This window comes from Hyaena hyaena, unplaced genomic scaffold, assembly GCF_003009895.1.
Source record: "Hyaena hyaena isolate Hyena2069 unplaced genomic scaffold, ASM300989v1 scaffold_21, whole genome shotgun sequence".
Classification (NCBI taxonomy): Eukaryota; Metazoa; Chordata; class Mammalia; order Carnivora; family Hyaenidae; genus Hyaena; species Hyaena hyaena.
Genome location: NW_024080653.1, coordinates 3,274,204 through 3,301,395, shown reverse-complemented (window position 1 = coordinate 3,301,395; position 27,192 = coordinate 3,274,204). Strand labels below are relative to the sequence as shown.

The 27,192-nt window shown below is 57.8% G+C and overlaps 1 protein-coding gene across 6 annotated transcripts in view; it reads left to right on the top strand.

The window, feature by feature from the left end:
• Positions 1-27,192, top strand: part of USP36 (ubiquitin specific peptidase 36) — a 36,708-nt gene that overhangs the window by 5,085 nt on the left and 4,431 nt on the right. For all 6 annotated transcript variants that reach the window (XR_005527420.1, XM_039226376.1, XM_039226377.1 and 3 more), the window contains exons 4-17: positions 361-582; positions 7,802-7,912; positions 8,517-8,619; positions 12,778-12,845; positions 13,240-13,310; positions 13,831-13,913; positions 14,877-14,988; positions 18,301-18,441; positions 19,135-19,235; positions 19,757-19,892; positions 22,433-23,086; positions 23,689-23,816; positions 25,444-26,016; positions 26,419-26,630. Coding sequence is in view for 5 of the 6 variants with exons in the window: in XM_039226376.1 (XP_039082307.1) it covers positions 361-582; positions 7,802-7,912; positions 8,517-8,619; positions 12,778-12,845; positions 13,240-13,310; positions 13,831-13,913; positions 14,877-14,988; positions 18,301-18,441; positions 19,135-19,235; positions 19,757-19,892; positions 22,433-23,086; positions 23,689-23,816; positions 25,444-26,016; positions 26,419-26,630 (2,715 nt within the window). In the remaining variant the exon portion in view is untranslated. The remainder of the gene's footprint in view (positions 1-360; positions 583-7,801; positions 7,913-8,516; positions 8,620-12,777; positions 12,846-13,239; positions 13,311-13,830; positions 13,914-14,876; positions 14,989-18,300; positions 18,442-19,134; positions 19,236-19,756; positions 19,893-22,432; positions 23,087-23,688; positions 23,817-25,443; positions 26,017-26,418; positions 26,631-27,192) is intronic.

The window sequence follows — 27,192 nt, the reverse complement described above, 5'->3', positions numbered from 1 at the left end:
GTGTGTGTGTGTGTGAGAGAGAGAGAGAGAGAGAGAGAGAGATCAAAAGCGGGGCTTGGAAACACGTGCCACTACTGGGCTGGGCTTCAGGGCACGGGGCCCCCGAGCTGCTCGTCCCCCGAGTCCCGTCCTCCCGTCCGTGGAGGCTCCTCGAAATCCAGACCTAAGCGGTCCACGAGAGCCGCCCAGGGTTTTCTCCTGGGCTTTCTAGTAGCTTCTGGTCACTGGGGACACCGGCTAACCCCGACGCGGCGCCCTGGCCAAGCGCACGCCTGCTGCGGCTCACTGGGGATTGCCCTTTGCCGTCCACCGGTGCGGAGACTGCAGCCCCGCTCTCTTCCCTCGCCCCTTCTCTCACAGGCAGCGAGCATGCGTATGAGAGCAGTGGGGACGGCGTCCCCGCCCCCCAGAAAGTGCTCTTCCCCACCGAGCGGCTGTCCCTGAAGTGGGAGCGGGTTTACCGCGTGGGGGCGGGGCTGCACAACCTCGGCAACACCTGCTTTCTGAACTCGACCGTCCAGTGCTTGACCTACACGCCGCCACTGGCCAACTACCTGCTTTCCAAGGAGCACAGTCGCACCTGTGAGTGGGGGGGGGGGGGCGGGCGGCCTGGGGTCACCCCCGATGAGAAACCGTGTGCTCTCGGCGCTGCCGGCCATCAGCCCGGGCCCGGTTGCAGAGGGACGTCCATGACCTTGGAACTGACAAAACCTAAGTTTGACGTGTGCCCGCAGCACATGGGCCGTGGAAGCCTGGCTCCGGTAGAGCGTTGGTCCCAGTTGGTTCTGAAAATGGGTCTGTAAACGGAGAAATGGGTTGTCAAAAAACACATCCAAAATATGTATATTCAACAACTTTATACATCCATTATTGTATCAGCCAGCGTTTTATGTGCATTATAACATGTGCTCCAAAGTAGCGATTTATTTTTTTATGTTTATTTTTTGAGAGAGAGACACAGAGTATGAGCAGGGGAAGGTCAGAGAGAGAGAGAGAGAGAGAGACAGACTCTGAAGCAGCTCCAGGCTCTGAGCTGTCAGCACAGAGCCCGACGCAGGGCTCGAACTCAAGAACTGTGAGATCATGACCTGAGCTGAAGTCGGACGCTTAACTGACTGAGCCACCCAGGCGCCCCCCAAACTAGCAGTTTAAAATGGTAAAGTGAAGATGAAATAGAATGTAACTTACCAAAACTGAAGCAAGTAGAAAGTTTTAAAAACCTTTTAACTAATAAAGAGATTAAATTGGTGGATTACATTTTCCCATGATGAAGATACCAGGCCGAGATGGTTTAGGGGTGAGCTTTATGAAAATGTTGAGAAACAGATTGTTGAAATGCTTCACAAACTCTTCCAGAAAATAGACAAAGAGAGAAAACTCCCCAGCTCGTTCTACGAGGTTCTAATAACTTGGGTAATGAAATTAAACAAGTACAACATGAGAGAGAAAAATTATAGTCCCATCTCCTTTTTTTTTTCAATGTTTTTCATTTCTGAGAAAGAGAGAGACAGCATGAGCAGGGGAGGGTCAGAGAGAGAGGGAGACACAGAATCTGCAACAGGCTCCAGGCTCTGAGCTGTCAGCACAGAGCCCGACGAGGGGCTCGAACCCACAAACTGTGAGATCATGACCTGCGCCGAAGTCAGACACTCAACCGACCGACTGAGCCCCCCAGGCACCCCTTTAGTACCATCTTCTTCACGAACGCAGTTAAGAAACTTCTAGACAGGGGCACCTGGGTGGCTTAGTCGGTTAAGCGTCCGACTTTCACTTAGGTCATGATCTCACAGTTCGTGGGTTCGAGCCCCGCGTCGGGCTCTGTGCTGACTGCCAGCTCGGAGCCTGGGGCCTGTTTTGGAGTCTGTGTCTCCCTCTCTCTCTGACCCTCCCCTGCTCACGCTGTCTCTCTCTCTCTCTCCTAGAAATAAATAAAAATATTAAAAAAAAAAAAAAAGAAACTTCTAGACAGAATACTACCAAACTCCATAGTCTTTTAAATGCTGTGAGCAATTTGTGTTCATCCGGGTCAGGCAAGGGTGTTCTAGAATTTGAAAACCTCTAAGTGTGATTGTGGGGAGAGGCTGCACACCAGTTAAATGCCGTGGTCCTGACAGCGCTGTTGGGAAGCTTGACGGAATTATGGGAAGTGCTCAGAATGGTACTTGGTCCCCAGTTCTAGTGCTATGTCAGGGACTGCCAAGCTTGCTTCCTTAATTATCGCATCAGCAGATTAATAGAGGAAGGTCACCTGAAACTAGAGGCCCCCCCAAAAAAAACCATATAAGCTTTTAGCAAAGTAGCTGTAAGAAGGAGTTTCCTGGTCTTGATAAAAGCCTATCAACCAAGCGCTATTAAAAAAAAAAGAATTCTAAGTAGGAAAATATAGGAAGCATACTCTAAAATACAGCATGGTCCCTGTCACCACTTGTGTTGGAAATGTGTCCATCCTCGCTAGAACGGTGACTTAGAAAAAAAGAGAGAGTGCACCGTTGTTGCTAGAAATTAACATTTCTTTAAAAAAAAAAAAAAGAACAACATTCCTGCATTGAAAAGCAACAGAATCTATAAATTAGAAATTTGGCAGTGTAACTAAATATAACATCAGCAAGCAAAAAGTTGGTTGAATTTCTCTGCACCAAAGGAGGAGTTTTATTTATTTATTTATTTTGCAAATAGTTTGTTATCAAATTGGTTTCCATATAACACCCAGGGTTCATCCCCACAAATGCCCTCCTTGCCCATCTCCCCCCTCCCCCCAAAGGAGGAGTTTTAAAAAGAAGTTTGCTACTGGGGCGCCTGGGTGGCTTAGTCGGTTAAGCGTCCGACTTTCGCTTAGGTCATGATCTCGCGGTTCGTGGGTTCGAGCCCCGCGTCGGGCTCTGTGCTGACTGCCAGCTCAGAGCCTGGAGCCTGTTTCAGAGTCTGTGACTCCCTCTCTCTCTGACTCTCCCCTGCTCACGCTGTCTCTCTCTGTCTCTCTCCTAGAAATAAATAAAAAAATAAAAAAAAATAAGAAAAAAAAAAAAAGTTTGCTACTATAAAAAAGCTTGTAAGTTTAATAGCAACAAAGTGTCTAGACCTAAACTTACCAGGCAGTCCCTCACCGAATGGACGGACATGACCCAGGAAGGCACGTGCGTGAAGGTAGCCGCCTTCAGAGGGAAGTCTCGCTATAAAGACATCGGGTCTCCCCCAATTAGTGCAGCTAGAGGTTCGTGCAGCTCCAACAGATTCTAAAATATATACGAAAAAGAAAAGCGAGGGGCTCGAAACCACCAAGACGCTTCGGAAGGAGGCTGTAGGGAGACAGATGCTGCCCCAACCAGGAAGTCTTGTCAAGGTGGAGAAATTAACATGTCGGGTTGGAGAGGGACAGACTGCCTAGTGCAGTGGAGGAGAGCCCAGAAACAGCCCTGGGAAGTGTGTTACCTGCTGGTTTTTCACGTGTCTCCCATTTTAAATAAATGGAACTTTGAAAGAACTCTGGCTGACATCTGGGAAAAGTGAACTGCCCCTCCACCCCCATTTCACAGCCTAGCCACGCATAAAAGACGCGTTCAGAATTTAGTATCAGAAGCAAACGTCACGCTCTTACAGCAAATGTTTGCAAATGTCTTTCTGACCTTAGGATGGGAGACTTTCTTTAAATTTTTTTTATTTCTAAGAGAGGCAGCATGAGCAGGGGAGGGTCAGAGAGAGAGGGAGACACAGAATCCGAAGCAGGCTCCAGGGTCTGAGCTGTCAGCACAGAGCCCAACACGGGCCTCAAACCCATGAACCGTGAGATCATGGCCTGAGCCAAAGTCGGACGCTTAACCGACTGAGCCACCCAGGCGCCCCAGGATGGGACATTCTTAAACAGGACTCAACACTAATAAAGAAAAGTGCTAAATCCAATTGCGTTAAAATTAACAACTTTTGTTCACCAAAAACACTTAAAGGAAGTTAAAAGGCAAACAGGGAGGCTACAAACTGAAGGCAGAACCCAGGATGCGCTACCAGTGAAGGGTCACTTCCCAGAATGCGGGGACACCACAGGCCAATGAGGGACAGACAACCTATAAATAATAAATGAAGATTATGAGCCAGCCTTTTACGGAAGAGGAAGCTCATGGTCAGAAGGCCAAGGAAGAGGTGCCCAGCCTTGCTGGGAAGCAGGGAGCCGCCATCAAATCTGAGCGCTACCACCGCACACCCTAGCGATGGATGAGGAGGCGGAAGCCTGACGACATAGCGTCAGACAGCAGGAAGATGAGTGAGAACCTGTTGTGCCCGTCTGCTCTGGCACCTTCTAGACGCCCTCCCAGCCAGCAGGTCTCCTGCGGAAAAGCTCTGATAACATGTGCGTCGGGGCCCCTGCTAAGTCTGCCAGCAGCCAGGTGCCCGGCAGCAGATGGGCCCCGGGGTGACGGGGCGGGCCCGGAATCCCTAGCTACCGCTCCGTGGACGCAGCTGATGCTACAGGTAGAGTGAAGAAAACAGTCCCAGGAGACCGCACACGGCGCCGACTGCTGTTTGTAAGGTTGAGAAGCATGTGGTACAGCGGTCGGGTGTACACACACGGGATGAGACCGAAGGAAACAGTGACTTTTCTTTTTTTAATGGGTAAGCGGTGAAAATAGGAGATGAGGATAGACCGGGGGCAGGGAGATGGGAGAGGAGCCATGTCAGGGTCAGGGTTTTGGATTGTGTGACGTGTTCGGGGAGATGAGTTGTGTTCTCTTGTTTTTACCGAGGGAAGGATGGCCACGTGCGGCAGGCTAGTACTTTGTGACGCCTTGCGGTCGTGAGGGCTTTGTGGCTGCTGAAGTTGAAACGCTGAGGCACTGTGCACGCCCGAGGTGGTCTGGGGAACGAATCCCTATTTCCGGCAGTGACCTTGGTGTGAGCAGGCTTGTTTTGGGTGGACTTCTCGGAAGAGACTAGGCTTTCTTAGTCTTATCTCGTGATGTGGTGGCGACCCGACTCCGCCACCTTAGGCAGCCCTGCCCTAGTTTTGTCCCCGTCCTTCCCTCACAGCTGCCCTATGCGGGACCCTTCATCCACCTCATTCGGGCTGATGTAGGTGACGCGGGAAACGGCCCTAAGTCCCTGCACCCCGTCACACGTGGCGTGTGCAGACGAGGGCGTGAGATGGGGGCAGCTGGGATCGGCCCTCTCCGTGGCGGGATGACCCTCCTGCCCGCAGGTTACCTCTCCAGGGAGGGTCCCCGCGCCGCTCTGTGTCACCGTGAAATGTTAATAAGCCTTAGTGTCTTAGGTTTTTTGGAGTAAGAGTATTAAGAGGAGTTTGAGTGTTTTTCCCCTGTACCCCTGGCTCTCTGGGTGACCCCGGGTGGGCTTGGGCTGTCGTCTCTTCCTCCGTGAACACGTGCCGTGTGAGGATTCTCAAGGATCCTGAGACGTGTCACCAGGCAGCACAGGGGCCCGATTCCTGCCGCGCGCTGGACCACGTCAGCACCAGGGTCTAGCTAGAAAACTTACATTAGTGTCTTTTCTCCACACCCAACATGGGGCTCAAACTCACGACCCCAAGATAAGGGTCACAGGCTCCACTGACTGAGCACCAGGCGCTCCTAAACTTACCATTCTGAGTGCGCAGCTCAGTGGCTTTAGGTCTGTTCATGTCCCCGTGCAGCCACCCGTCCGTCCCAAGTTGAAACTCTGTACCCGTTACAGCCCACGGGCCCCTACCCTCGGCCCCCGCGCCCCGCATCGTGCCTTCTGTGTCGGCGAACTCGCCCACCCGCCCCGCCACAGAAGGGGAGCCCACGGTGTTGGGCCTCTGCGTCGGGCCGACTTCGCCAGCATTGCGTCCCCAGGCTTCATCCTTGTTGTAACGGGTGTCAGGGTCTGCTTTTCCTTTTCGGGCTGAGCACCAGCCCTGCATGTACGTTTCCGCCTCGTTCCTTTGGTGACGGACGCTTGGCTGCTGTGCTCCAGTCTTGTGAACATGCCATGAACGATGAGCGAATGATGAATAATGGTGTCCAAGTACCCGGTCGACACCCCGCTGCCGGCCCTCCTGCGTGTCTACCCAGGGGTGGAACGGCTGGCTCCTAGGGGACTCTGCTTTTGATTTTTCTGGGAGGCACCGCACTGCAGGTTTTCACAGCCACGCACCGTTCCGCACCCTTCTACAGTGCACAGGGTTTCCGGTGTCTCCACACCTTTGCTAACGCACGTTATCTGCTGTTTGTAAACACTAGCATTCTTCCGCGGCTGCGTGAGCAGGCTGTTGCAGGATTGAGTTTGAGACGGGTCTGAGCAACTGCAGAAGGAGAAGTATCGCAGGCGAGAATAATCGGTGTGTGATGGGGTAAGAGCTGCACCTGTCTGAGAATAACGTAGCGTACGTGGGAACTGAGGCCGCGCCTGCCCTGCGACCCCGGGACCCGGAAGGCTGCTGCAGGCGTACACTTTCGGCAAAGTCGCACACGAGAAGGCAGGCGCGGGACCGTCTGTGGGAGCAGACGCACGGGGTCCGCGGAGAGCATGGAAGTGCCACGGCCTCTTCTCGTGAGAGATGCTCCAGTCCACATGCCGGAGCCAGAACTGCATTGGAAGTGCCAGATGGTACACGCCATGGGGCGTGATTTACGGAAACTAAGCAAAAACGCATTTATCCTTTGTGGGCACGCACCCTCGTGCGTTAGTGCAGCAACCACGTAAACGGGAGTAGTCGTGACCTAGTTCAGGACCGTGGTGACCTCTGCTGAGGGCGTGTGGGCTGCGTGGGCCGGGAGACTTCACTGTTACAGCAGCGTCTTCTGAAACACCTAAAGTGGGTTGGCGCTCGATGGTATAGACTTTGTGCTTCTCTTTGCATTTGTAAGACCTCATAGTTTGAGATAAAGGTTAAAATATACCACGTCCAGCCACTGCCCAACCAGCAACAAGTAGTATCACACCCAGCAGAGGGTGGCATGGCGTGGCCTGTGGTCTCTGTCTGGCCCACTGCCGGCTCCGTAGGTTGAGTTCTGTGGCTGCGTGGTGTGGCTGCCTGTGGTCCCTGGAGACAGAGTCGCTGCATCGTGGACTTTATGAGACAGGACGGCTCCCCAAACCAGGCGTACTTACCTCGTGGGTCTATGTGGAAGAAGCTTGGGACGCCTGGGGGGCTCAGTCAGTTAGGCGTCCGACTTCGGCTCAGGTCATGATCTCACGGTTCGTGGGTTCGAGCCCCGTGTCGGTCTCTGTGCTGACAGCTCAGAGCCTGGAGCCTGCTTCAGATTCTGTGTCTTCTCTCTCTGACCCTCCCTTGCTCGTGCTCGCTCTCTCTCTCTCTCAGAAATAAATAAGAAACATTTAAAAAATTATTAAAAAAAAAAAAAGGAAGAAGCTTGCCAAGCCTCCAGACAGCAGCAAGCAGTTTCTAGAAGCAGGAGTACAGAGGTTCCCACATACAAGGCGCAAACTCAGGGTTGTCAGGGAGCCTAAAGCGTTTGTGCTTACTGACCGCTTGATACAGCTTAGAAATGAGAGAAAATGTGTTTCTAAACCTCATTTTGAAAATCAGACTCCCTATTTTATTAGTAAGCAGCACCCAGGAAACATGAAAAGGACCTCACCCAGGTCAGCAGCACCTGCTCCGGGTGCGGGGGTGAGTGTTGGACATACAGCTTTAAATGGGTCATGAGCCCACGCTCTCCAGCAGAGGCAACGCTTCCTTCGTGGCCCCCGAGCCAGCTTTGGGGCATCCCTGTGGGCCAGCCGGTCCCTCTGCTCGGTTGGTGGGGGGTGTCTAGGAATCTCTCGGGGCTCTCCCCCTGCGGTGACCGCCCCGCCCGTGTCTGTGCAGGTCACCAGGGCAGCTTCTGCATGCTCTGCGTCATGCAGAACCACATCGTACAGGCCTTCGCCAACAGCGGCAACGCCATCAAGCCCGTCTCCTTCATCCGAGATCTGAAAAGTAAGAGTCGATTCATCTGTAGTGGGCGCCGGGGAGGTTGACGGGGGGCAGGGGGGATCGGGAACAAGGCCACGGTCCTAAGGCTTCTTGGAACAGTTCTTTGGTGCACGTGCTGGCACCGGGGTGAGCGGGGAGGGCTTCGCGTGGGGGTGGTTGCTGCCCGCCACCTGAAGAATGTGGCGGTTCAGGCCAGGTGGGGGGAGGGGCTCCTGTGACCGTCACCGGAACCAGTTAACGCAGGGTGACGTCCCTGGTTCTGAAACCTGTGTGTGGCATTGCTATGATCCATGTGTGCTGTGCTGGCTCCTGGAAAAGTACTTAACCAGTGGACTCCACATTCGTAGCGGCTGGTGTCCAGTGGCCTCTGGCTCTTGTGTTACGTGTGCAGAGTTTAAGCTCTCGGGTCTCGGTGGGGAAATCTCTGCCCTGAGGATGGGACACGCACTTTGCACAGAGCTCTTGATTTCCTCACTGGCCGCTTTGCAGAGGTTTCCTGTTTACCCTTGGGACAGCAGGGGGTCGGGGGCGAACAAACGGAGGTGGGTTACGGGGGGAGAAGGTGTGAGCTCTCGCCTGCCCGTCTGATGCTTCTGTCTGTCTCCAGAGATTGCCCGGCATTTCCGCTTTGGGAACCAGGAAGACGCGCACGAATTCCTCCGGTACACCATCGACGCCATGCAGAAGGCCTGTTTGAACGGCTGTGCCAAGTATGTGCTTCCCTCCACCCCTTCCCTCAGGGGCTTCGCCCCCACCTCCCCCCCCCACGTCGCCATGGAGATGGAAGGCTGTTCTTGACGAGGCAGCCCCTGCCCCTCTCTCCCCAGGCTTCCTTCTGTACACCCTTGCTTCTGGGCCCTTGGCCCGCTGATGCTCAGGTGAGGGACTGCAGGGCTCCCCTGGGGCACCGCCCAACGGGGGCCGTGGGCACGGGGCTCTGTGCCAGCAGCTTGCCCCAGGGAAGATGCTCTGGCAGATTCTGAGGGCGTCTGTCGTTGTCCCGAACTCTTCCCGTCTTTAAAAATCACCTCGTTATTTTGATACGGAGGCTGGGGGTTTGGGTGGGAATTACATCTTTATGAACGAACTTGAACATTCGAGGGTAGGAGGTTTATGATTTTTGAGTTTGCTGCCTGCGTGGTTACTGTGTCTTCATTTTAAATTTGGGAGCGTGTGACAGATCGCTGATTATGCAGCATCTTCCCTTCTGTGACCCAGTTACCGTCAGGGAAGCTTTGTACGGCTCCTGGCTCCCGGGTTCAAAGAGGAACAGGCCAAAAATGCTCCCTGTTCCGTGGCTACTGTCATGACTTAGGGTACAGCTGAGTCCTGGACCCTGGAAACGCACCTCAAACAAGAAACATCTGGAATGACCTTGAGCAGAGCTGAGATGTAGCCATGACCCTGGGAAAACTCTGGCCTCACCCGATGGGATTGTTCTTAGAGCCCAAGGTGTTTGCCTGGGCTCCTCGACCTTTGCTGCTTGCGGTGCGAGAGCTGCAGCCTGGACACCTACTCTGCCTCTCCCCTCCCTGCAGGCAGAGGCAGGGCCTGCCCTTCCCACGCGTCACCCCCCACCCCCCAGCGGTAGCTAATGATCTGTGCTCTTTGCTGACCCCTCCTGCCCGCCAGGCACAGTGTTAGCGCAGGGTACTTCCGGCGGAAGACTTGGGTCTGGAGGTGGAGGAGCTCAGAGTGATGCAGGAGGCAGATGCCGGGCGGCGTCTACAGGGTCCTGCGGTCGGCGCCGCGGTGGGGCCGGGGAGGGCTGGCATCTACAGGGTACCAGGTCGGCGCCGCAGTGGGGGGTGGCTGGTGTCTACAGGGTACCTGGTCGGTCCCGCGGTGGGGGCGGGGAGGGCCGGCATCCACAGGGTCCCAGGTCTGGGCCGTGGTGGACGTCACCTCGGGAGCCTTCCCAGGAGATCCCACCGCGCTCTTGCCTGCAGGACGTGTCGCCCCGGGGCTCGGATGGGGGGAAGGAGGTGCAGGGCGGGCGGCGGGGGCGTGGCCTCCGTGCGGTGCGGGTGTGCGGAGCCCGTCCCAGGCCTGGTCCCGGCGCGGAGGCACCTGAGAGGCCCCCGGGCGCTCCAGGGGCGGGGGAGTGCGGGACGAGTGGGGAAGTTTGGGGTTCGGGCCTGTGGGTGGGACGAGTCCAGGGGAGTCTTCGAGGTGCAGGCCCAGAAGTGGAAGATGAGCGGGTGTGCCGTCAGGTGAGGCGCGCGTGGCCGGCAACGCGCAGCGGGGAGTCGGGTGCTTTCCACGCACCGTCCGTGAGAAAGGGGTCGCTGGTCTTCGGGAGATGAGAAAAAGGGAAGAGGCCTGAGCTGAATTCGTTTGATTTGCAGGTGAAAGCGACCTTTTTGTTCTTTTTGATTTTGTTAAAGACTTTTAGTTGCACTTGTGCGCGGAGCACACTTACAGTGTCCCTACTTCACGGAACTTCCTGGTGCGGGCTCTGACCCAGTGCGTGCGGACGGGGCTCTGTGTGTGTCCCCGTGCACCCGACGCAGTATAGTCCGTGGTTGGGGTCGCTCGTTGCACGTCCGTCCTGAGGCCTGTCCACCCTCGCGTCCTCCCTGGGGGGTCCCTGCGCCGGAAGGGTGTCTGATCGCAGGCGGGCGCCAGCCTCCTGTGCCTGCTGGAGCGCTTGCTGTGGAGCAGCCGTGGTCAGAGGGGCCCCCAGACCCTTGTTGGACGGCCACCGCCTCCAGGGGCAAGTGCAGCCCCTTCCTCGGGTCCCGTCACCCAACCTGGCGTGATGCTGTGGTGAGATTATCACAGCACGACCCCGTGTCTGCCTCTCTCTGGGTTCCCTTTGCTCTTTAACCCTGTTAAATAGACGCAGGGCTGCCTGAGGCCGGTCCCTCTCTCCTGTCCTTGCAAGGACCTTGCCTTAGAGGATTCACGGCCTGTAAAGTGCGGTGGTTTCACGGGAACGTCTGTAGCACTGATGCTGTCGGTCGGCTTTCCTGACACCTGGGCAGGAACCAGGGTGACATCTGTGGCTCACGCACGTCATCTCTGGGACCATGTGGGCCAGAGCGTCTTCTTTCTGGCACAGCCTTACGCAGCGGGCACGTGGTGTCAGCAGCGTGACCTTGGATCAGCTCAGTTCTGATCTCTTGGCTCGCAGATGCGCAGCAGTCAGCAGGCGCCATGCCCGAAACGCGGGCGTCCCCGATGGAGTGTGCACGGGCACCTGCGCGTGGCCCGCGGTGGCGCTCTGCACCCATCTCCGGGCAGGCGCACGAATGGCCTTTATTTGTGTGAGAGGCCTTACTGTTGCATCTTCCTTGGTCAGGGTCCCGGTGAGTGGGGGTCCCCGCTGACCACCTTCTCTGGCGGCCCTTTCTTCGCCTCGCCCACCGGGACGCTTCCCGCCTCGGCGCACCCCTCCCCCGACTTCACTTGAATCTCCCTCGAGCCCCATGTAATTCCGGCCTCATTTCCCACAAGATTTCCTCTTTTTTTTCCCACATCAGTTAACTTTCTCCATTCACTCTTTTTCACTCTTGGTCCTGAAGCTTCTTACAGTGGTTTTCCTCTCCCTGGACACTTGTTTGAGGATGGTTAATTCTGCTTGGAATTCTGTCTTCTGCCTCGTGCGTGCTTCCTGGGGGCTCGTCTCCATCAGACGAAGTGGCTCTGTTCACGGCTCTGTCCGGCGGTGCCCGTGCTTCTCCATCCAGGGTGCCGCGAGCGCTCCTTCTGTCCTGGGCGCCGCGTGGCCCGTGCGTGTCTCAGGGCCCCGTGTCCTCCTGTGCCCGGCCCGCCCCCCCCCCCCCGCCGCTCCGGTGAGGTGCCCTGAGCCTCGCTCTCCCTTGGGCTCCTTTTCCTGCGGGCACTCAGGGCGACTCCCGCTGCCTCCGGGTCCCTGGGTCCCGGTCTCTCCCTCGCTCGGGCTTCTCCAGGCCACCCCTCAGTGTGTTGGAGACGGCATGCCGGTACTGGGCCGAACGCACCGCCGCCTCTGCGCGGTTGTTTGCTCCAGGCCAGCTCGGGGCCACCCGGGTCTCCACAGCTGCCACCACGTGTGGCTTCCCACACGCTTCCAGTGCATGTTGGGATCATGTCCTCGGTAGTCCGAGGAGTTATTGTCCCTCCTTTCAGGGAATGGTGGTGACGCTACGTGGTGGCGGCTGATTTTCGTTTCCTGACTTTGCGAGATGAAAACCTACCCTTATGTTGGTCCCCGTCGTGCAGAGTTGCACGTGTCCGGGAGCTCCTGCGGCAGGGCCGCCCGCGCACCGAGGCAGAGAGGGGCCCAGGGCAGGGCGCCACAGGGAGGCATCTGCAGACCTGGGGGCGTAGGGGAGGGCAGTGCATTCACAAGGACCCCTGTGGCTCCACTGGCAGCTTGGTGGGGCAGGTGGGCGGGCGGCTAAGGCTGAGGGGGGTCTCGGATCCTAGTTGGTTGATGGGGCCAGGGATTTGGGTACCGCCCGCGCCCGTGACCGCTGCTGTCCTGAGCGGGTGCGAGGAGGGTGGCCCTGCTTGCTCCCCCTTTTAGCAGGTAAGAGACTGGGACATAGGACAGCCAGGCGTTGGACGGGGCGGGGGGTACCAGGGGATTGGGGCGCTTCTGCTGTGAAACTGAGTGGGCTCACAGGTGCCCTTCTCTGGCCTCTCATTTCCTGTCGAGGGGTGGGGGGTGGGGGTGGAGGTCTTGAGGCCGCTGCCGTGGGGGGCAGCCCGGGCCAGTCAGAGGTGTGTGGCGCAGCCAGGGACCCGCCGAGGGGCCGGGTGAGCGAGTCTAAGACGGGCCGTGTGGTGGGGCTTCCCCATGGCGTGCTGGGCCCCGGAGGACGCAGGGGGCGGGGGCTGCTTCCTGTCATTTGCTTGAAAGGCTGTGCCCTCCTTTCCAGGTTGGATCGTCAAACGCAGGCGACCACTCTGGTCCATCAGATTTTTGGGGGCTATCTCCGATCGCGGGGTAAGTGAAGGCGCTTTCTTCATGCCTGCGTCGGGGGTAAGTGTTAACCAGGAAAGGCTGAGAGTCCGGGTGCGGGGGGGACGCCTACTGGGCCAGCGGACCTGGGCGGGCCCCTCTGGAACGCACCCCCGGCCGACAACACCCTGTTCAGGGAGGAGGTCTGGAGCCGAGCGTCCCGCACGCGTAGATGAGGGGACAGCGTTCTTCCTCTGCGCCCCGCGGTTGTCACCCGCTGCTGCTGCCCTTCCACGGGGGCCTGGGGCCCACTGAGGCCACAGTGTTGGGCGGAGGCTGTCCCGGGGCTGAGGGGTATTCTCCCAGCTCTGGGAGTTGGAGACGGGGTGGCACGCCGGGTCACCTGCTCCCACCCCACCCCCGCCGTGTTCCCTTGCAGTGAAGTGCTCAGTGTGCAAGAGTGTCTCGGACACGTACGACCCGTACTTGGACGTGGCGCTGGAGATCCGGGTAAGGACCGTGGCTCCGCCGGATTGGAAACCAGGGAGGGCACACTACCCAGCAGACAGGGTAGGAAGTACCGCAGCGCTCCTGCCTTGAAGTAGGGCTACCATTTTTGCACGTGGATTGTTAGGTTTTTTCCTGAGTGTGTTCTTTTCATTTGAAATGAGATGTGTCCCCAAGGCATGAGGGGTGAGCCTCGGTGCGCGCAGGACCGGGGCGAGCCGCTGGCGTGCAGGCCTTCGGGGGACGAGCCTTGTCTCACTCTGGCCCTCTGTCGCCGCAGCCGGCTGGCCTGGTAGCCCTGCTCTGACCTGAGGGGCCGGGGTCACAGCCAGCCCCCTCCCCCGCCCCTCCCCTCCCCAGGCGGTGCGTCCTGGGCGTCAGAAGGTGGCAGCTGGCAGGCTGGTTCTGACGCAAGTAGGTTGCTGTGACTTGCTGCCTCAGCCTGAAAAAGACCTTACGTCTGCCATTTCTCGAGTCAGCCGTTCTCTGTGCCGTTGATTCAGTCCCGCTTTTGTGCCCCCAGCAAGCTGCTAACATCGTGCGTGCCCTGGAGCTCTTTGTGAAGCCAGATGTCCTGAGCGGGGAGAACGCCTACATGTGTGCAAAGTAAGTCCCGTTCTGCTCACAGGAAGACCCCGGATGAGCCCCCCGACCCGCCCGACGGCCACCCCCGCACCTGCCCAGAGGTGACCGCGGTGCACGGCCCTTGGGGAGGACGTTTGGGTCTTAACACGGAAGCCACCTCACAAAACAGATGAAGTGGCTCCGGTTTTGTAGCTGGTGTTTGTGCACGTCGCGCTCAGGATGCGCGAGTCCCTGTTTCGAACGCTCCTCACCTGGGAGGCAGGGCCCTCGGCCACCCAGAGTGGCAGGGTGACCCCACGTGGCCCTCTCTCTGCCCCGGCCGGTCTGCCGCCCCACCTCCTGGATGAGCCGCCTCTGTGGCCTCCGTACCTGTGACCTCGCTCTAAGGGTCGCGTAGATTTCCTCTGTGGTGGGTGTTGTCCTTACCTTTAGCTCATTCAGAAGCTACGGTCACTCAGGATTCTTTTTCTTTTTAAAATTTACTTAGAGAGAATCCCAGGCAGGCTCCACACGTCAGTGCAGAGCCCAGCATGGGGCTCAAACTCACAAACCATGAGATCATGACCTGAGTCAGACAGTTAACCAACTGAGGCACCCAGGCCGCCCCCGCAAGGATATTTTTCTTAATGACACTTTTCAGATGTATTACTCCTGCCCTTTCTTCTCCTGTCGAGATTTGTCTCCCGGTGCCCTGGAGCTGTCTGCTCTCCTCGCCTCCCCCCCCTCTCCGCCCCTGGCCTCCCGGCTTCACTCCCAGTGGCTGTCCGCCCGCCCTGCGTCCCCAGGCTGCGCCTGCGCCAGCTCGCGCCTTCCTGTTTGCGGGTTGTTCCGTGTGTGGGCGACGGCTTCCTTGAGGCTTTATCGCCTCCAGCTTTCCTCCGGCCCCCGGTTCCCGCGGTGGCGCTCCTTCCTTCAAGTCGCGGGGGTTCGTATCTAGGGACGCAGAGCACAAGCCGGTACCTTTCCCACTTGCTGCCCTCACAGATGCAAGAAGAAGGTTCCAGCCAGCAAGCGCTTCACCATCCACAGAACGTCCAACGTCTTGACCCTCTCCCTCAAGCGCTTTGCCAACTTCAGCGGGGGGAAGATCACGAAGGTGAGCGCTCACGGGGGACCCGTGTGCTCAGCCAGCTGCCCTTGAGGAGTATGAGTTCCGAGCTCCGCCCCGAGCCAGTGACTTAAAGTCTCGGGAAGACAGGGTTTAGGAGCTGGCATTTGTGCAGCGATCACCCAAGTGATCATTACTTTTTAAGTATTTATTTTTTTATAACAAACTGAGTATTTTAGATTTTTTTAGATTTGTTTTTTTTTTAATAGTTTATTCTTTGAGAAAGAGTGCAAGGGAGGGGCAGAGAGAGAGGGAGAGAGAGAGAATCCCAGGCAGGCTCTGCACCACCAGTGAAAAGCCCAATATGGGGCTTGAACCCGTGAACCGTGAGATCATGATCCGAGGCAAAATCAAGAGTCAGGGGCGCCTGGGTGGCTCAGTCGGTTAAGCGTCCAGCTTCAGCTCAGGTCATGATCTCATGGTTCGTGGCTTCGAGCCCCACATTGGACTCTGTGCTGACAGCTCGGAGCCTGGAGCCTGCTTCAGATTCTGTCTCCTCTCTCTGACCCTCCCCTGTTCACACTGTCTCTATGTCTCTCTCAAAAATAAATTTAAAAAAACATTTAAAAAAAATTAAGAGTCAGATGCTTAACTGACTAAGCCACCCAGGTGCCCCATGAGTCTTTTAATTTAATTTACTATTTTGTAAGCTTATTTATTTTGAGAGAAAGAGCAGGCACACTCACAAGTGGGGGAGGGGTGGGGGAGAGAGAATCCCAAGCAGGCTCTGCCCTGTCAGTGGGGCTCAGACTCAGGAACTGTGAGACCATGACCTGAGCCAAAGTCAAGATCTGGACACTTAACCAACCGAGCTTCCCAGGCGCCCCTGTTTTACTTCATTAATTTTTTTAAAGTAATCTCTATGCCCAAACTGGGACTTGAACCCATGACCCCGAGATTGAGAGTCAGATACTCTCCCAGCTGAGCCCACCAGGTGCCCCCGCATGATGGCATTTTTAACAGAAGATGTCGTATCATAAAAGTAGTTAGAGCTGACTGGTTGGGGGAAGGTGCTTGTCTAAGCCTCCATTTCCTTGCTGGCAGTGATGGAGGCTGACTTAGATCAGCATTTCCCAAACTTGTATTCTGTAGGATGTCTGTGCTGTGTGTTTATAAAACACCGTGTTTTGCACGTGCAGCTGTGTTGTACTTTGAAAGCATTCTCTGCTCAGCCAAGTTTGGAAACTGCCAAGCTACAGTTCAGCAATTCTTTTTAATTGCAGGCCTTCTCAGAGCCTTTATTAATAAGCTGTGTTGCGTTTTGAATCTCCAAGAGGGGACTTCTATTGTGAAGGATTTTCTGAAGTTAGTTGGGGATCCAGTCATTCATCCATTAATTTTACTCACACTTACGTGCCTACACCATGCGGAGCCATCAGTGCACTGGGAAGTCAGTGGGACTCAGCAGTAAACGAGATCGTCGTGGTTTTGCCCTAAAGAGCTCATGTTTCACCTTAATATTTCCTGGAACTAGTTTTCCGTCAGAACACAGTTTGAGAAAAGTGGGTTTGTTTGATCTGAGGGCCCACTTCTGGCAAGGTTGGACTGGGGCTCTGAGCTCAGTGTGTATTGAGTTTTTTGAGATTCTGAGTTTGTCAGCGGGAGGAAAGAGCTATGTGGGGTCAACACCACCCCCACACGCACCATGTTGACCTAAAGAAACCAGACGCGAAAGAGTACCTGCTCTGGAGTCACCTGAGGGGCTCAGTCAGTTAGATGTCCGATTCTTGGTTTTGGCTCAGGTCACGATCTCACGGTTCAAGTCCCTGGTCGGGCTCTGCGCTGATGGCTCAGAGCCTGCTTGGGATTCTCTCCCTTCTCTCTCTCTCTCTCTCTCTCTCTCTGCACCTCCATCTCTGTCTCTCTCTAAATAAATAAATAATCTTTTTAAAATTTCTCTTTAAAAAAAAAAAGGACATGCTCTGTGTCTCGAGTGGTGTAAAGCCCAGGGACAGGCAGAGCTGATGGGTGACGACAAAGCCTGACCGTGGGTGTTTGGGGTGGAGCCATCTCCTGGGGTGCGAGCAGATCTCTGGCTCGATGGGAATATGGTTTAGTCAGTCAGGAGACCTTGGTCAGACCCCTCCCACTATGCATGTGAGAGCCCTGTGGTTCACGGTGTATAAATCACACTTCATTTTTTTTTATTAAAAACTTTTTTTTTTAACATTTGTTTGTTTTTGAGACAGAGACAGAGCATGAGCAGGGGAGAGGCAGAGAGAGGGAGACACAGAATCTGAAGCAGGCTCCAGGCTCTGAGCTGTCAGCACGGAGCCCAATGCGGGGCTTGAACTCGTGAACCATGAGATTATGACTTGAGCTGAAGTCGGTCACTTAACCGACTGAGCCCCCCAGGTGTCCCATACTTCATTTTTAAAACGTCTGTTTGTGTATAGGCAGAAATGCAGGTAAGTCTACCATTCAAAGGTTTTCTTTTTTTTTTTTTGAGAGAGAGAAATAGCAAGGAAGTGTGAGCAGGGGTGGGGGGAGAGAGTCTTAAGCAGGCTCCATGCCTCACATCAAGCATGGGGCTCGATTCTACAAACTGTAAAAATGACCTGAGCTAAAATCAAGAGTCAGATGCTTAACCAACTGAGCCACCCAGGCGTCCCCCAAAGATAAGTTTGGAAAATGCTTCCCTCCAGAAAACTGTCGAAGCTGAAATAGATTCTGGCACGATCTCTGTCCTGATGCTCTCGCTTCTGCTTTTGACTTTTACTGTGACAGGTGACTGCACTGAGCCCCGTTTTCTCTGAGGACCCAGACCGGGGCATCGTCCCCCCTGTCCCCCCCCCAGGGGAGGGAACGAGCTGTTTCTCTCGCCTTAGATGCTGGAGTCCACGCAGGGGGAGGGAGGAGCAGACTGCACAGCACTTGACGGGACGATAAAATAGGGTTTCGTGTCGGTTGGAAGAGACTCTTTTCTCTGCTTTTTTTTTTTAATGTTTTATTTATTTCTGAGAGAGAGAGAGAGAGAGAGACAGTGTGAGCAGGGGAGGGTCAGAGAGAGAGAGGGAGACACAGAATCCGAAACAGGCTCTAGGCTCTGAGCTGTTAGCACAGAGCCCGACGCGGGGCTCGAACCCACGAACCATGAGATCATGACCTGAGCTGAACTCGGATGCTCAACCAATGAAACCACCCAGGCGCCCCACAAACTGTGCTGCCCTCCCCGTACCCCCCCCCAGCTGTCAAAGACCAGCTGAATCGTGTGTTTTGTGTACTTGTGGCGGGAGGAGGCAAGTTGACCTTCCTCTCAACGGTGAATTCCCATCACCTTAGCCTGGGCTTTTCCGGCAGGACGTAGGCTACCCGGAGTTCCTGAACATCCGCCCGTACATGTCCCAGAGCAGCGGCGAGCCCGTCACGTACGGGCTGTACGCGGTCCTGGTGCACTCCGGCTACAGCTGCCACGCGGGCCACTACTACTGCTACGTGAAGGTCAGTGCTTCCGCGCCCAGGGGTGTCTGCGGCCGGCGGCGGGGCGTGCTCTGCCCGCGGGGACAAGTGTGCGCGCCGGTGTGCGCAGGTCCGCGTGTGGCCTCTGCGGAACGTGCGCTGGGGAAAGCGGCCGCGTGTGTGGCTGTTCGGTCCTGCCGTAGCTTCAGCGAATGGAGGGCAGAGGTGTCTTTAGAACCCGTCGCTGTGGGCTCTGTAGCGCCCTTGGGCTTGCTGAGGCTCCAGAGGGAGGCTGCCTCCAGCAGCCTGGAGGAGGCCCGGGACAGCCGGGGATTGGTGGGAGACGCCGCGCAGATCAGACCCAAGATCTTCACAGGGAAGCTCGTGTCTGGTGGGCACCAGGAAGGGGTGAGGGTTCGGGGCGAGAGGAGCGTTGGACGTTTTCACATGAGATCATTGCCAGTTAGCACATGGGTGTGTGTGGCAGGTGTTTTTCACGTGTGTTTATTTTTGAGAACGAGAAAGAGCATGAGCCGGGGAGGGGCAGAGACGGGGGGCACAGAACCGGAGCAGGCTCCAGGCCCAGAGCCGAAGTCGGACGCCTTGCCACCTGAGCCACCCAGGCACCCCTGACAGCAGAGCGTTTTATTTCCTTCTCTCAGAGATAAGGCTTACAGGATGCGTGCTGACTGTTCCGTTTTGCTTCGTTTTCTCCCACACCCCGTGCTGCTTCAGGCGAGCAACGGACAGTGGTACCAGATGAACGATTCCTTGGTCCATTCCAGCAACATCAAGGTGGTGCTGAATCAGCAGGCCTACGTGCTCTTCTACCTGCGGTGAGGAGCGTCTGCCCCCGCGTGGGGGGGGGGGGGGGGCGCCCGCGAGAAGTGCTCCGTTGGACCCGCCTGCCTGGCTGTCGTAGCCGCCAGAGCCTTGGGGAGGCCAGGGCACGACTCCATCTGCTCCCCGCTGCGGTGACCTCAGATATAAACGGGAGGGTCACCTGTTATTTTGTGTCGCTGCCCCAGATGAGCTGCGCCGTGTGGGTGGCCGTGGGGCGGGGAAGCGTGTGGGTGGAGGGCGGAGGCCCCGTGTATCGCGGCTGTAGTCACCGACCTGGAAGTTGGAGGATGGGGACGCCGTAGGTATTTGTGCTGCTTCGTACGCGTCCTGCTGAATTTGGACGCAGTGATCGAGGGGCGGGGGTCTCTGGCTTTCCGGCAAAGCGAGTCCGGTGTCGGAAGGGCTCTGACCCTGATTCGCTCCTTGCTACTACTGACTACCCCGGACGGCCGGGGCTACGTGACAGCCCCGCGGAGAGAACTCAGGGAGCCGGGCTGTTTTCTCCCTCTGGCAGAATCCCAGCCTCGAAGAAGAGCCCTGACGGCACCCTCCCCAGGGCGGGGTCGTGCGCTGCCGGCCGGGCCGCCGTCGCGGACCACTTCAAGAAGAACGTTGGCAACGGGATTCTGTCCTCCTCGCTGACCGGAAAGGTACTTGTTTACAACGATCTGTGTTTATGGAGCGGATCTTCCTGCCTGTGCCTCGGGGGGTGGGGGGGTCCTGGAGCCCCCAGAGCTCTTCACACTCAGGGCCCGGCAAGAGGGCTCCGTTTGTCCCATTTAACTCTCTTAAACTGGTCACGAGCTGACTCTGGGTGCAGAGGGGGAGGGGCGGTGGTGAGGAAACCCAAGGGTCCCTTGCGCCCCTACACCAGCCGCCATGGCCGTGGGCAGGGACGGGCTTGCCGTGCGCTCTCTGCGTGATGCGTCCGGGAAAGCGTTGTTATCCTCATGCTCTGATACTGGAAACGTGAGTGGTTTCTAGCAACGTTAATCTTCTGCTTTTGATAACCGTGCTGTGATCCGGGCAAGAAAACGAGCGAGGGCACATCGTGTCTAAAACGTGCTGAGATGGTGAGGACAGGAAACATACGCGGCAGGAGAGAGCGAGCGAGAAATCCAGTGTGGCAGAACGTTAACAGTTAGGAAATACCCTCCTTTTCAAGTTATTTTTGTAGAAAGTTATTTTGTGTGTATTTGAATTCTCTGCTAAGAACCAATCGTGCTGACCACAGTGGGGAGGGGTTTCCTCGCTTCTTTCTGTTGACGCTTCTGGGATTCTCCTGCTGGGGTCTGAATATCAAATCCAAACGCCGGCTGCCAGGCAGGTGGGGCCCTCACGGCCTACAGGGTCTGGTCGTTTTCGCAGATCTGTGCTTCCCTTCCAACGCGGGAGAGCCAGAAGCGTTGGGCTGACGAGCAAGGAAAGGCCGTGACCTGTGGCCCCGACCGGCCCGGCTGCTGCTCAGACACTGCACGGTGGGCAGGGTGTCTGTCCAGCCCACACGCAGGGCCATGCCACGGGCCACGTGCGGTAGCGTCCTGAAGATAACGTTCCACACGTGCTGCAGTTGCACAGAACCTGTTTTACTTTATTGTTTTATTTTTTAATTTTATTTTCTAATCTTTTTAAACACTTATTCATTTTTGAGACAGAGACAGAGCATGAGCAGGGGAGGGGCAGAGCGAGAGGGTGACACAGAATCTGAAGCAGGCTCCAGGCTCTGAGCTGTCAGCACAGAGCCCAACATGGAGCTTGAACCCATGAACTACGAGATCACGACCTGAACTGAAGTCAGATGCTTAACTGACTGAGCCCCCAGGTGCCTCCAGTATTTTATTTTTTATTTCAGAGCACAGATAGGGCAGAGGGGCAGAGGGAGGGAGAGAGCATCTTAAGCAGGCTTCACACTCAGCAAGGAGCCCAACACAGGGCTCGACCCCACAACCCTGGGATCGTGACCTGAGCCAAAGTCAAGGATCAGACACTCAACTGGCCGAGCCACGCTAGTGCCCCAAAAGCCAGTTTATTTTAATTAGCATCATGCAAGTCACATAAACGTCAGTGGTCGATCAACGAGAAGGCCTTGCAAGATGATGTAGACTCCTTACAAAGAACATAAATATAGAATAAATTGTTTTTGAATGTAGAGACAAAAGACAAGGAAAAACTCGGAAGAAAATAGAACTGCATTCTCAGGAAATCTCCAGAAAAGGGAAGACTTTGTAAGAGAGAAAACCTAGAAAAACAAATTGTAAATTGGGTAAACTGAAACTCGAGCTGTTACAAATAAAGAAACAACGAAGCGTCTAAAAGCGAGTGGCAGACCCAACAAAAGGGCACATCTGCCGGGCCCAGAGGACCCGCGCGCCCGACCTGTCGGGGGGTCCGAGCGTCATGGCGATGGGAGCGGCCGTGATGGCCGGTTAGCAGCCTTTGCCGGTGTCAGTTTGAAAAGTGCCCCGGTGGCGAGTGTCGGGCCCCACGGAGTGCCCCCAACCTGGGAGCCTGGGCGTTCCATTCCGAGAGTGCGGCTGGGCCGGGGCGGGGGGGGGGGGGGGGCGGGGGGTGGTTTAGTCCGTCGGTTGTTCGCTCAGCCAGCAGCGGTTGGGCCCTGATTCCTGACTCCAAGACCTGAACCGGCGGGCGGCGGGGGCCACGGCTGCACACACAGGCCTCGCTGAGCGTTTAAACCAGGACTGACATCGTCGCGGCCGGGAGGTGTCTGTGGAGGAGGGGTGGGTACCCGGAGCCCCGCGGCGCTGCTCGGGGCAAGGCGGCGGGCGGCAGTGCCGGTCGTGTCTGTGACTGAGCAGAGTGACAGCGCTTCCTGAGGTGGGTAGATGGGGGAAGGGCCAGGCCGAGAGGACACCAGCGTGTCATCTGCACTGACGTTTAGCCGAGGGGTGTGACTCGGGCACGTTGTTTTTACTTTATGTGTTTTCCTATTTCTTAACTCCTGACCAAAGCATCCTGCTCCTAGTGAACGTGGCCGTGAAGATACCCACGTGCGCACAACTCACCAAATGCCGGAACTGTTCAAAGAAGCACCGGCATCTTGACCGTGTATTCCGCCCACCCCCCAATAATCTGCCTTGAATTGCTTGGCAGAGACCCTGGTCACCCCAGACGGCGCCTCAAGCTGGTGGCTTGCCGGGCGTGACCGTGGCCTCTGCTTGCTCCTCTGCAGCGGCCGGACTCGGCGACGCCGAAGAAGCTGCCAGCCCCGGCGGAGCTCGGCGTGCTCGTTCCCAGGAATGGCTCTGTGCTGGGCCTGAAGTCTCAGAATGGATACGGTCCTCCGAAGCCACCCTTGGGGTCCCCTTCGCCCCGACTCTCCAAAACGCCCCCCAACACGCCGACCATTCTGGATGAGTCCGGAAAGAAAGTCAAAAAGTCGGCTCCCCTGCCGTTCACATCCCCACCACACAGAGCTGCTCAGGGGCCCCACAGTGCCAGCGGCAGGGGCGGCGGCCACAGGCCCGGCTCCTGGGACGGCAGGGGCGCCACCCCCTCCCCCTCTACCTCACCCAGGCTCCCGGCCGCAGTGACTGCCAACGGGCCCACGACGGGCGGCACGAGCCCTGAGCCCAACATGAAGGGTGCCAATGCCCCCAGCCCGGAGCCCTCTGCCAGCAGCGACCCCGCCAGGGCCCCCACGACACCCGAGGGCAGAGCCACCCCATTGGGTGATCCTCAGGGAGCAAACCCCAGCGTGCCGCCAGACGGAGAGGACCCCAAGGTGGCGAAGCCCAAGTCCCCCGTCCCGAGCAGCACGGCCACCGAGCCCGCAAGCATCATGTCTCCTCCACCAGCCAAAAAACTGGCCCTTTCTGCCAAGAAGGTGGGTGTGTGGGGGTCTCGCCGCAGCAAGTGTCTCTGGGGCTCAGAGAGCAGGTTTGGTGGTAGTCTCCGGTGGGGGGGATTTGGGGGGGGCCTTTGGGCTCCCTTGGTTAGAGGCACAGGGTGCTTCTGGGCACTTGGGGTGCACAAGGCTGTCCCGGGCTCGGGCGGGGCTCGGGCGGCCTGGCGTGGGAACGCTGCGTGTGGCTGCCGGGGTGGGGCGAGGTGGTGGTCCGCCGCTAGGTCACAGGCAGGAGGAAGACGCCCCGGGGCGGGGGGGGGGGCCGGTGCATTGGGCGGGCAGGACGCGGGCGGGTGGCACGCGGCTCAAGGAGGTAACCGTTGTGCTGAGATTTTTGTTTAAATTTCCTTCCTTTTTTCCTTTTCGTTTCTAACCAAAAACACTTCTGATTCTTCTTCTACCATTCCCCTCCCCCCACCTCCCCTTTTTTTCTCCTCCTGTCCCCCCCATCCTCCTTCCTGGGCTCTTTCATTTTTGTTTTTGTTTTTTATTTATTTTTATTTATTTATTTTTATTTTCTCTCTTCACTCACGGCAACCTCTTTTAGACCACCAAGTTTTTATTTATGTCAATAACTGCAGGCCAGCACCCCGCGGAGGGCAGCCGGCAATGACCTCCGTCCGCCCCTCTCGCCACTGTCCGACCTCACCTACCCCAGGAAAACCACCCACCCGGTCGCCGCCTCCGCCTGGCCTGTCCGCACCATCAGGTGAGCCGTGGGCGCAGGCCCCGTGGGCGGCCGCCCCTCCCCGAGCTTGACGCAGGCCAGGCTGGTGAAGACTCCCTCGCCGGGTCTGCGGCCGTGCGGGATGGACGGTGGCGTGCGGCGGGACAGGCACGGGGCGCGCCCTGCACCGGCCCCTCCCTCTTCTCTCGGCCGCCGTCTGGCAAAGGAGCCTTGTCAGGTCAGGGCCACCTGGTCTCTGCGGCCCCGGTTGGTTTTCACTTCTGTCTCCGTTTCCCGTCTGCCTGCCGTGTGCGTGTGGTGACGCCCATGTGGCCTGTGGTCCCTCCCCGGCCTCGTGACGGGACCGCACGGAGAAGAGCACAGCAGGTGTCCCAGAAGGACCCTGCTTGGACTAGGTCCCGTGATCCCAGCGGGGGGTGTCTTCTTGCTGCCAGTGTTGTTTTGTTGCGTATCCCACAAGCCCCCCCGCCCCCCCCCCCCAGCAGGCCGGCCTGGCCGTCGGCAAGCACTGGCACTGGCCTCTGGAACTTCCAGAGCAGAGTGGGCGGTGGGGCCCTCCGGGAGGTCCGTTCAGGCTTCAGGCAGACGCGCCTCCCTGCCCGTTACGCACGGAGTGCTGCCGTCCCTCTCGGGGCAGGGCTCCATTGCTGGTGCCCGGTTACCCTGCGGCTGTGACTGTGGCAGGGCCTTGTGACAGGGCCTTCGGCCGCTGGGGAGGGAGGGAGGAAGCTGGGCGAGGCCAGGGGGCACTACTGGTAGTTTGGTGCCACAGTCTGCCCAGGGAGGGTGCGGTCGGCTGCGTGTTCCCGCTGCCCAGCCTCTGCCGCCCTGATGCTCGGCTGGGCCCGCCTAGCATTTTCACAGCGGGCAGGGCCTCAGACGTGGAAGGTGTTTACTGTGTATTTACTATTCTTTCTTTGACACCCGTCGTTCGTTTTTTTTGTTTTTATTTTTTTTAACATCTGTCAGAGAGCGCAGTAAATGGCGTAGTGGTTCCCTCTGCAAGTGTCAGCCTGTCCTGGTCTAAGTGGCAGTAGTCCTGTGTGATGCCATGACCCTTCGAGGCAGGCTTTGCCGTCACTCAGTCCCGAGTGAGAACAGTGAGGCTGCGCGAGGTTTGCTCTGCCAGGGCCCCCTCGCTGGCAGGAGGTGGGCCGGAGAGTCCAGCCTGAGGGAGCCCCGTCCCCGCCCCATCTAGCTGTGGGATCCGCTGTAGGGTCTGTTCCCCTGACTTCCCAGAGCCCCCGAATTGGAGAATCCTGGTGCACGGCCCGTGGGCCTGCACTGGCCCTTCCTACGCGGCTGGCGTCCTGGGCATGGACACCGTGGGGCCCGTGGGGGACCTTCTCCCGGCACGCCTGCGTTGGAAATTCACAACAGGAGTTTGCAAAAATACATTGAACTGTCTGGTGACGGGGACCAAGAGATAGGTTACGATTTTTATTAAGTTTGATCTTGAGTAAATTTACGTTTTATCCTGAGTCTCTTTTCTAACTTACTACGTACGGTGAACGTACGTCTGAAATTGACAGCGGGAAAACCCCCCGAAACCCTCACCTGAACGGGAAGGGGCAGGGGGCGGGCAGGAAGGGCCTGTCCGCGCGTCAGAGCCGCGTGTCCTCACAGGGCGCTCTCCCCCTGCCCCCAGACCGGCCAGCCATCCGAAGCTCCCCGTCAGCCCCTGCTCCGCGCCACTGTCCAGTAGCCCCCGGCCCCTCGGGACGTCAGACCCACAGAGCTGCTGCTCCACCTCTGCTCCCCTGCCTCAGGTCAACGGGGGCTCCCGGGCCCCTCCACGCCAGCTGCCGGAGGCCAGCAAACCCCCCCAGAGCCTCGGTAAGAAGAGGAAGAAGAGCCGCAGGGGAGCGACCCAGGGGCAGGGCTCAGACACGTGCCCCGCGGCGGCGGCCCCTCCTGGGAAGAGGAGAAGGAAGAAGAGGAAGCGCTCGGAGGCCATGGACGCCTCCCCCCTCCAGGAGGGGCAGGTACGGGGGCAGCACTGCAGCCTCGAGCGCAGCAAGGAGGGCCGGGCTGAGGTGCCCGTCGACAGCCTGGAGGAGGAGGAGGCCGGGCAGCGGCAGAACGGCCAGTGCCTGGCAGGTGGCCCACAAGCAGGCTGTGGGACCAGCGGCCACCACGTGAGCAGCAGGAAGAGGAGACGGAAGGGAGCGGAGGGCCTCGGTGCCGAAGACTGCCTCCCGCGGGCCCCGCCGTGGCCCAGGTGAGCGCAGGGCGCCGGCCGGCTACGTGACGTCTGGAAGCCCGGTGCGCCGACCAGGCTTCTGGGACGTGGCCAGGGCATAAAGGGCCTCGCTGGGCCGGTGAAGGGGCGGCGTGGGGCGTGCAGCGGGGCGCAAGCCCCCAGGTCCGCGGGCTCTGCGGCCACACCGGCTGGCCGGTGCCCCTTGCCCGGGTCCCATGCAGCTGCGGACTTTTCTCCCTGACCGTGGCCTTGGATGGCCAGCATGCTTTGTCCTGTTCACGTCTGGGTCAGGGGTCTCAGGGTGGCTCTTCTGTGGGGTCGAGGTGTCTGCCATTTGGGGGTTCTGGGTGGGGTGTTTGGACCTGAACCCCCACTCTCACCCTCCGCTTGCTCCGAGCTGACTGTTGACTGACTTCCCAGGAGCTGCTTGCTCTCGGACGTCACTGGGTCAGAGGCCGGTGCAGCGTCTCCAAGGAAAAAGAAAAAGAGAAAAAGGCAGCAGGAGTCTCAGCAGGAAGTACCGGAGAACGAGCACCCCGAAGCCTCCAGGGGCGAGAGGCGGAGGGGCCCCGCCGTCCCCGGGAGCCAGGCCTCAGTGGCTGTGAACGGCAGGTGTCCCGGGGACCGAGCAGGTAATCAGCCAGGGCCACGGCGCTCTACACCCAGGGAGGGGCGGGCACAGGCCTGCTCTACCTGTCGAGGCAGATGCGGTGCAGGGGGAGGGGCCGACATGAAGACCCCTGCCCTGTCCCCGTGGGTCACCATGTCCCCATCTGGCAAAGCATCTGCTGTAAACACCCTGAGAGGGCACACGTGCACTTCTCGTTCCCCTGATTCGAGGCTCTTCCTGCCTGAACTTTCCCATCGGGATGAGCCCTGGGCCGTCCGGCCTGGAGTTTTTCTGTGACTCTCGAACTTGGAGTGTCGGCTTGTGTTTATACTTGGCCTTTTCTGAAGACCACATGGTCTCCGGCTGCTGGGGCTCCCAGTGCTTTGGCCATCGCCCGGCCTCACATGCCCACGGCCAAGTGACCTCTCAGAACTGGGAGCTCTTGAGACCGTGTGCTGAGTGAAGGGTGGAGAACGTTACCCCAGTTTGGGAAGGGACCCGCAGGCGGCAGACTCCTGGAGGTCTGTTCTGCCGCCTGGGGATCTGGTTACGTTCGTGCCTGTGGGGGCGGGCGGGCTGCTGGG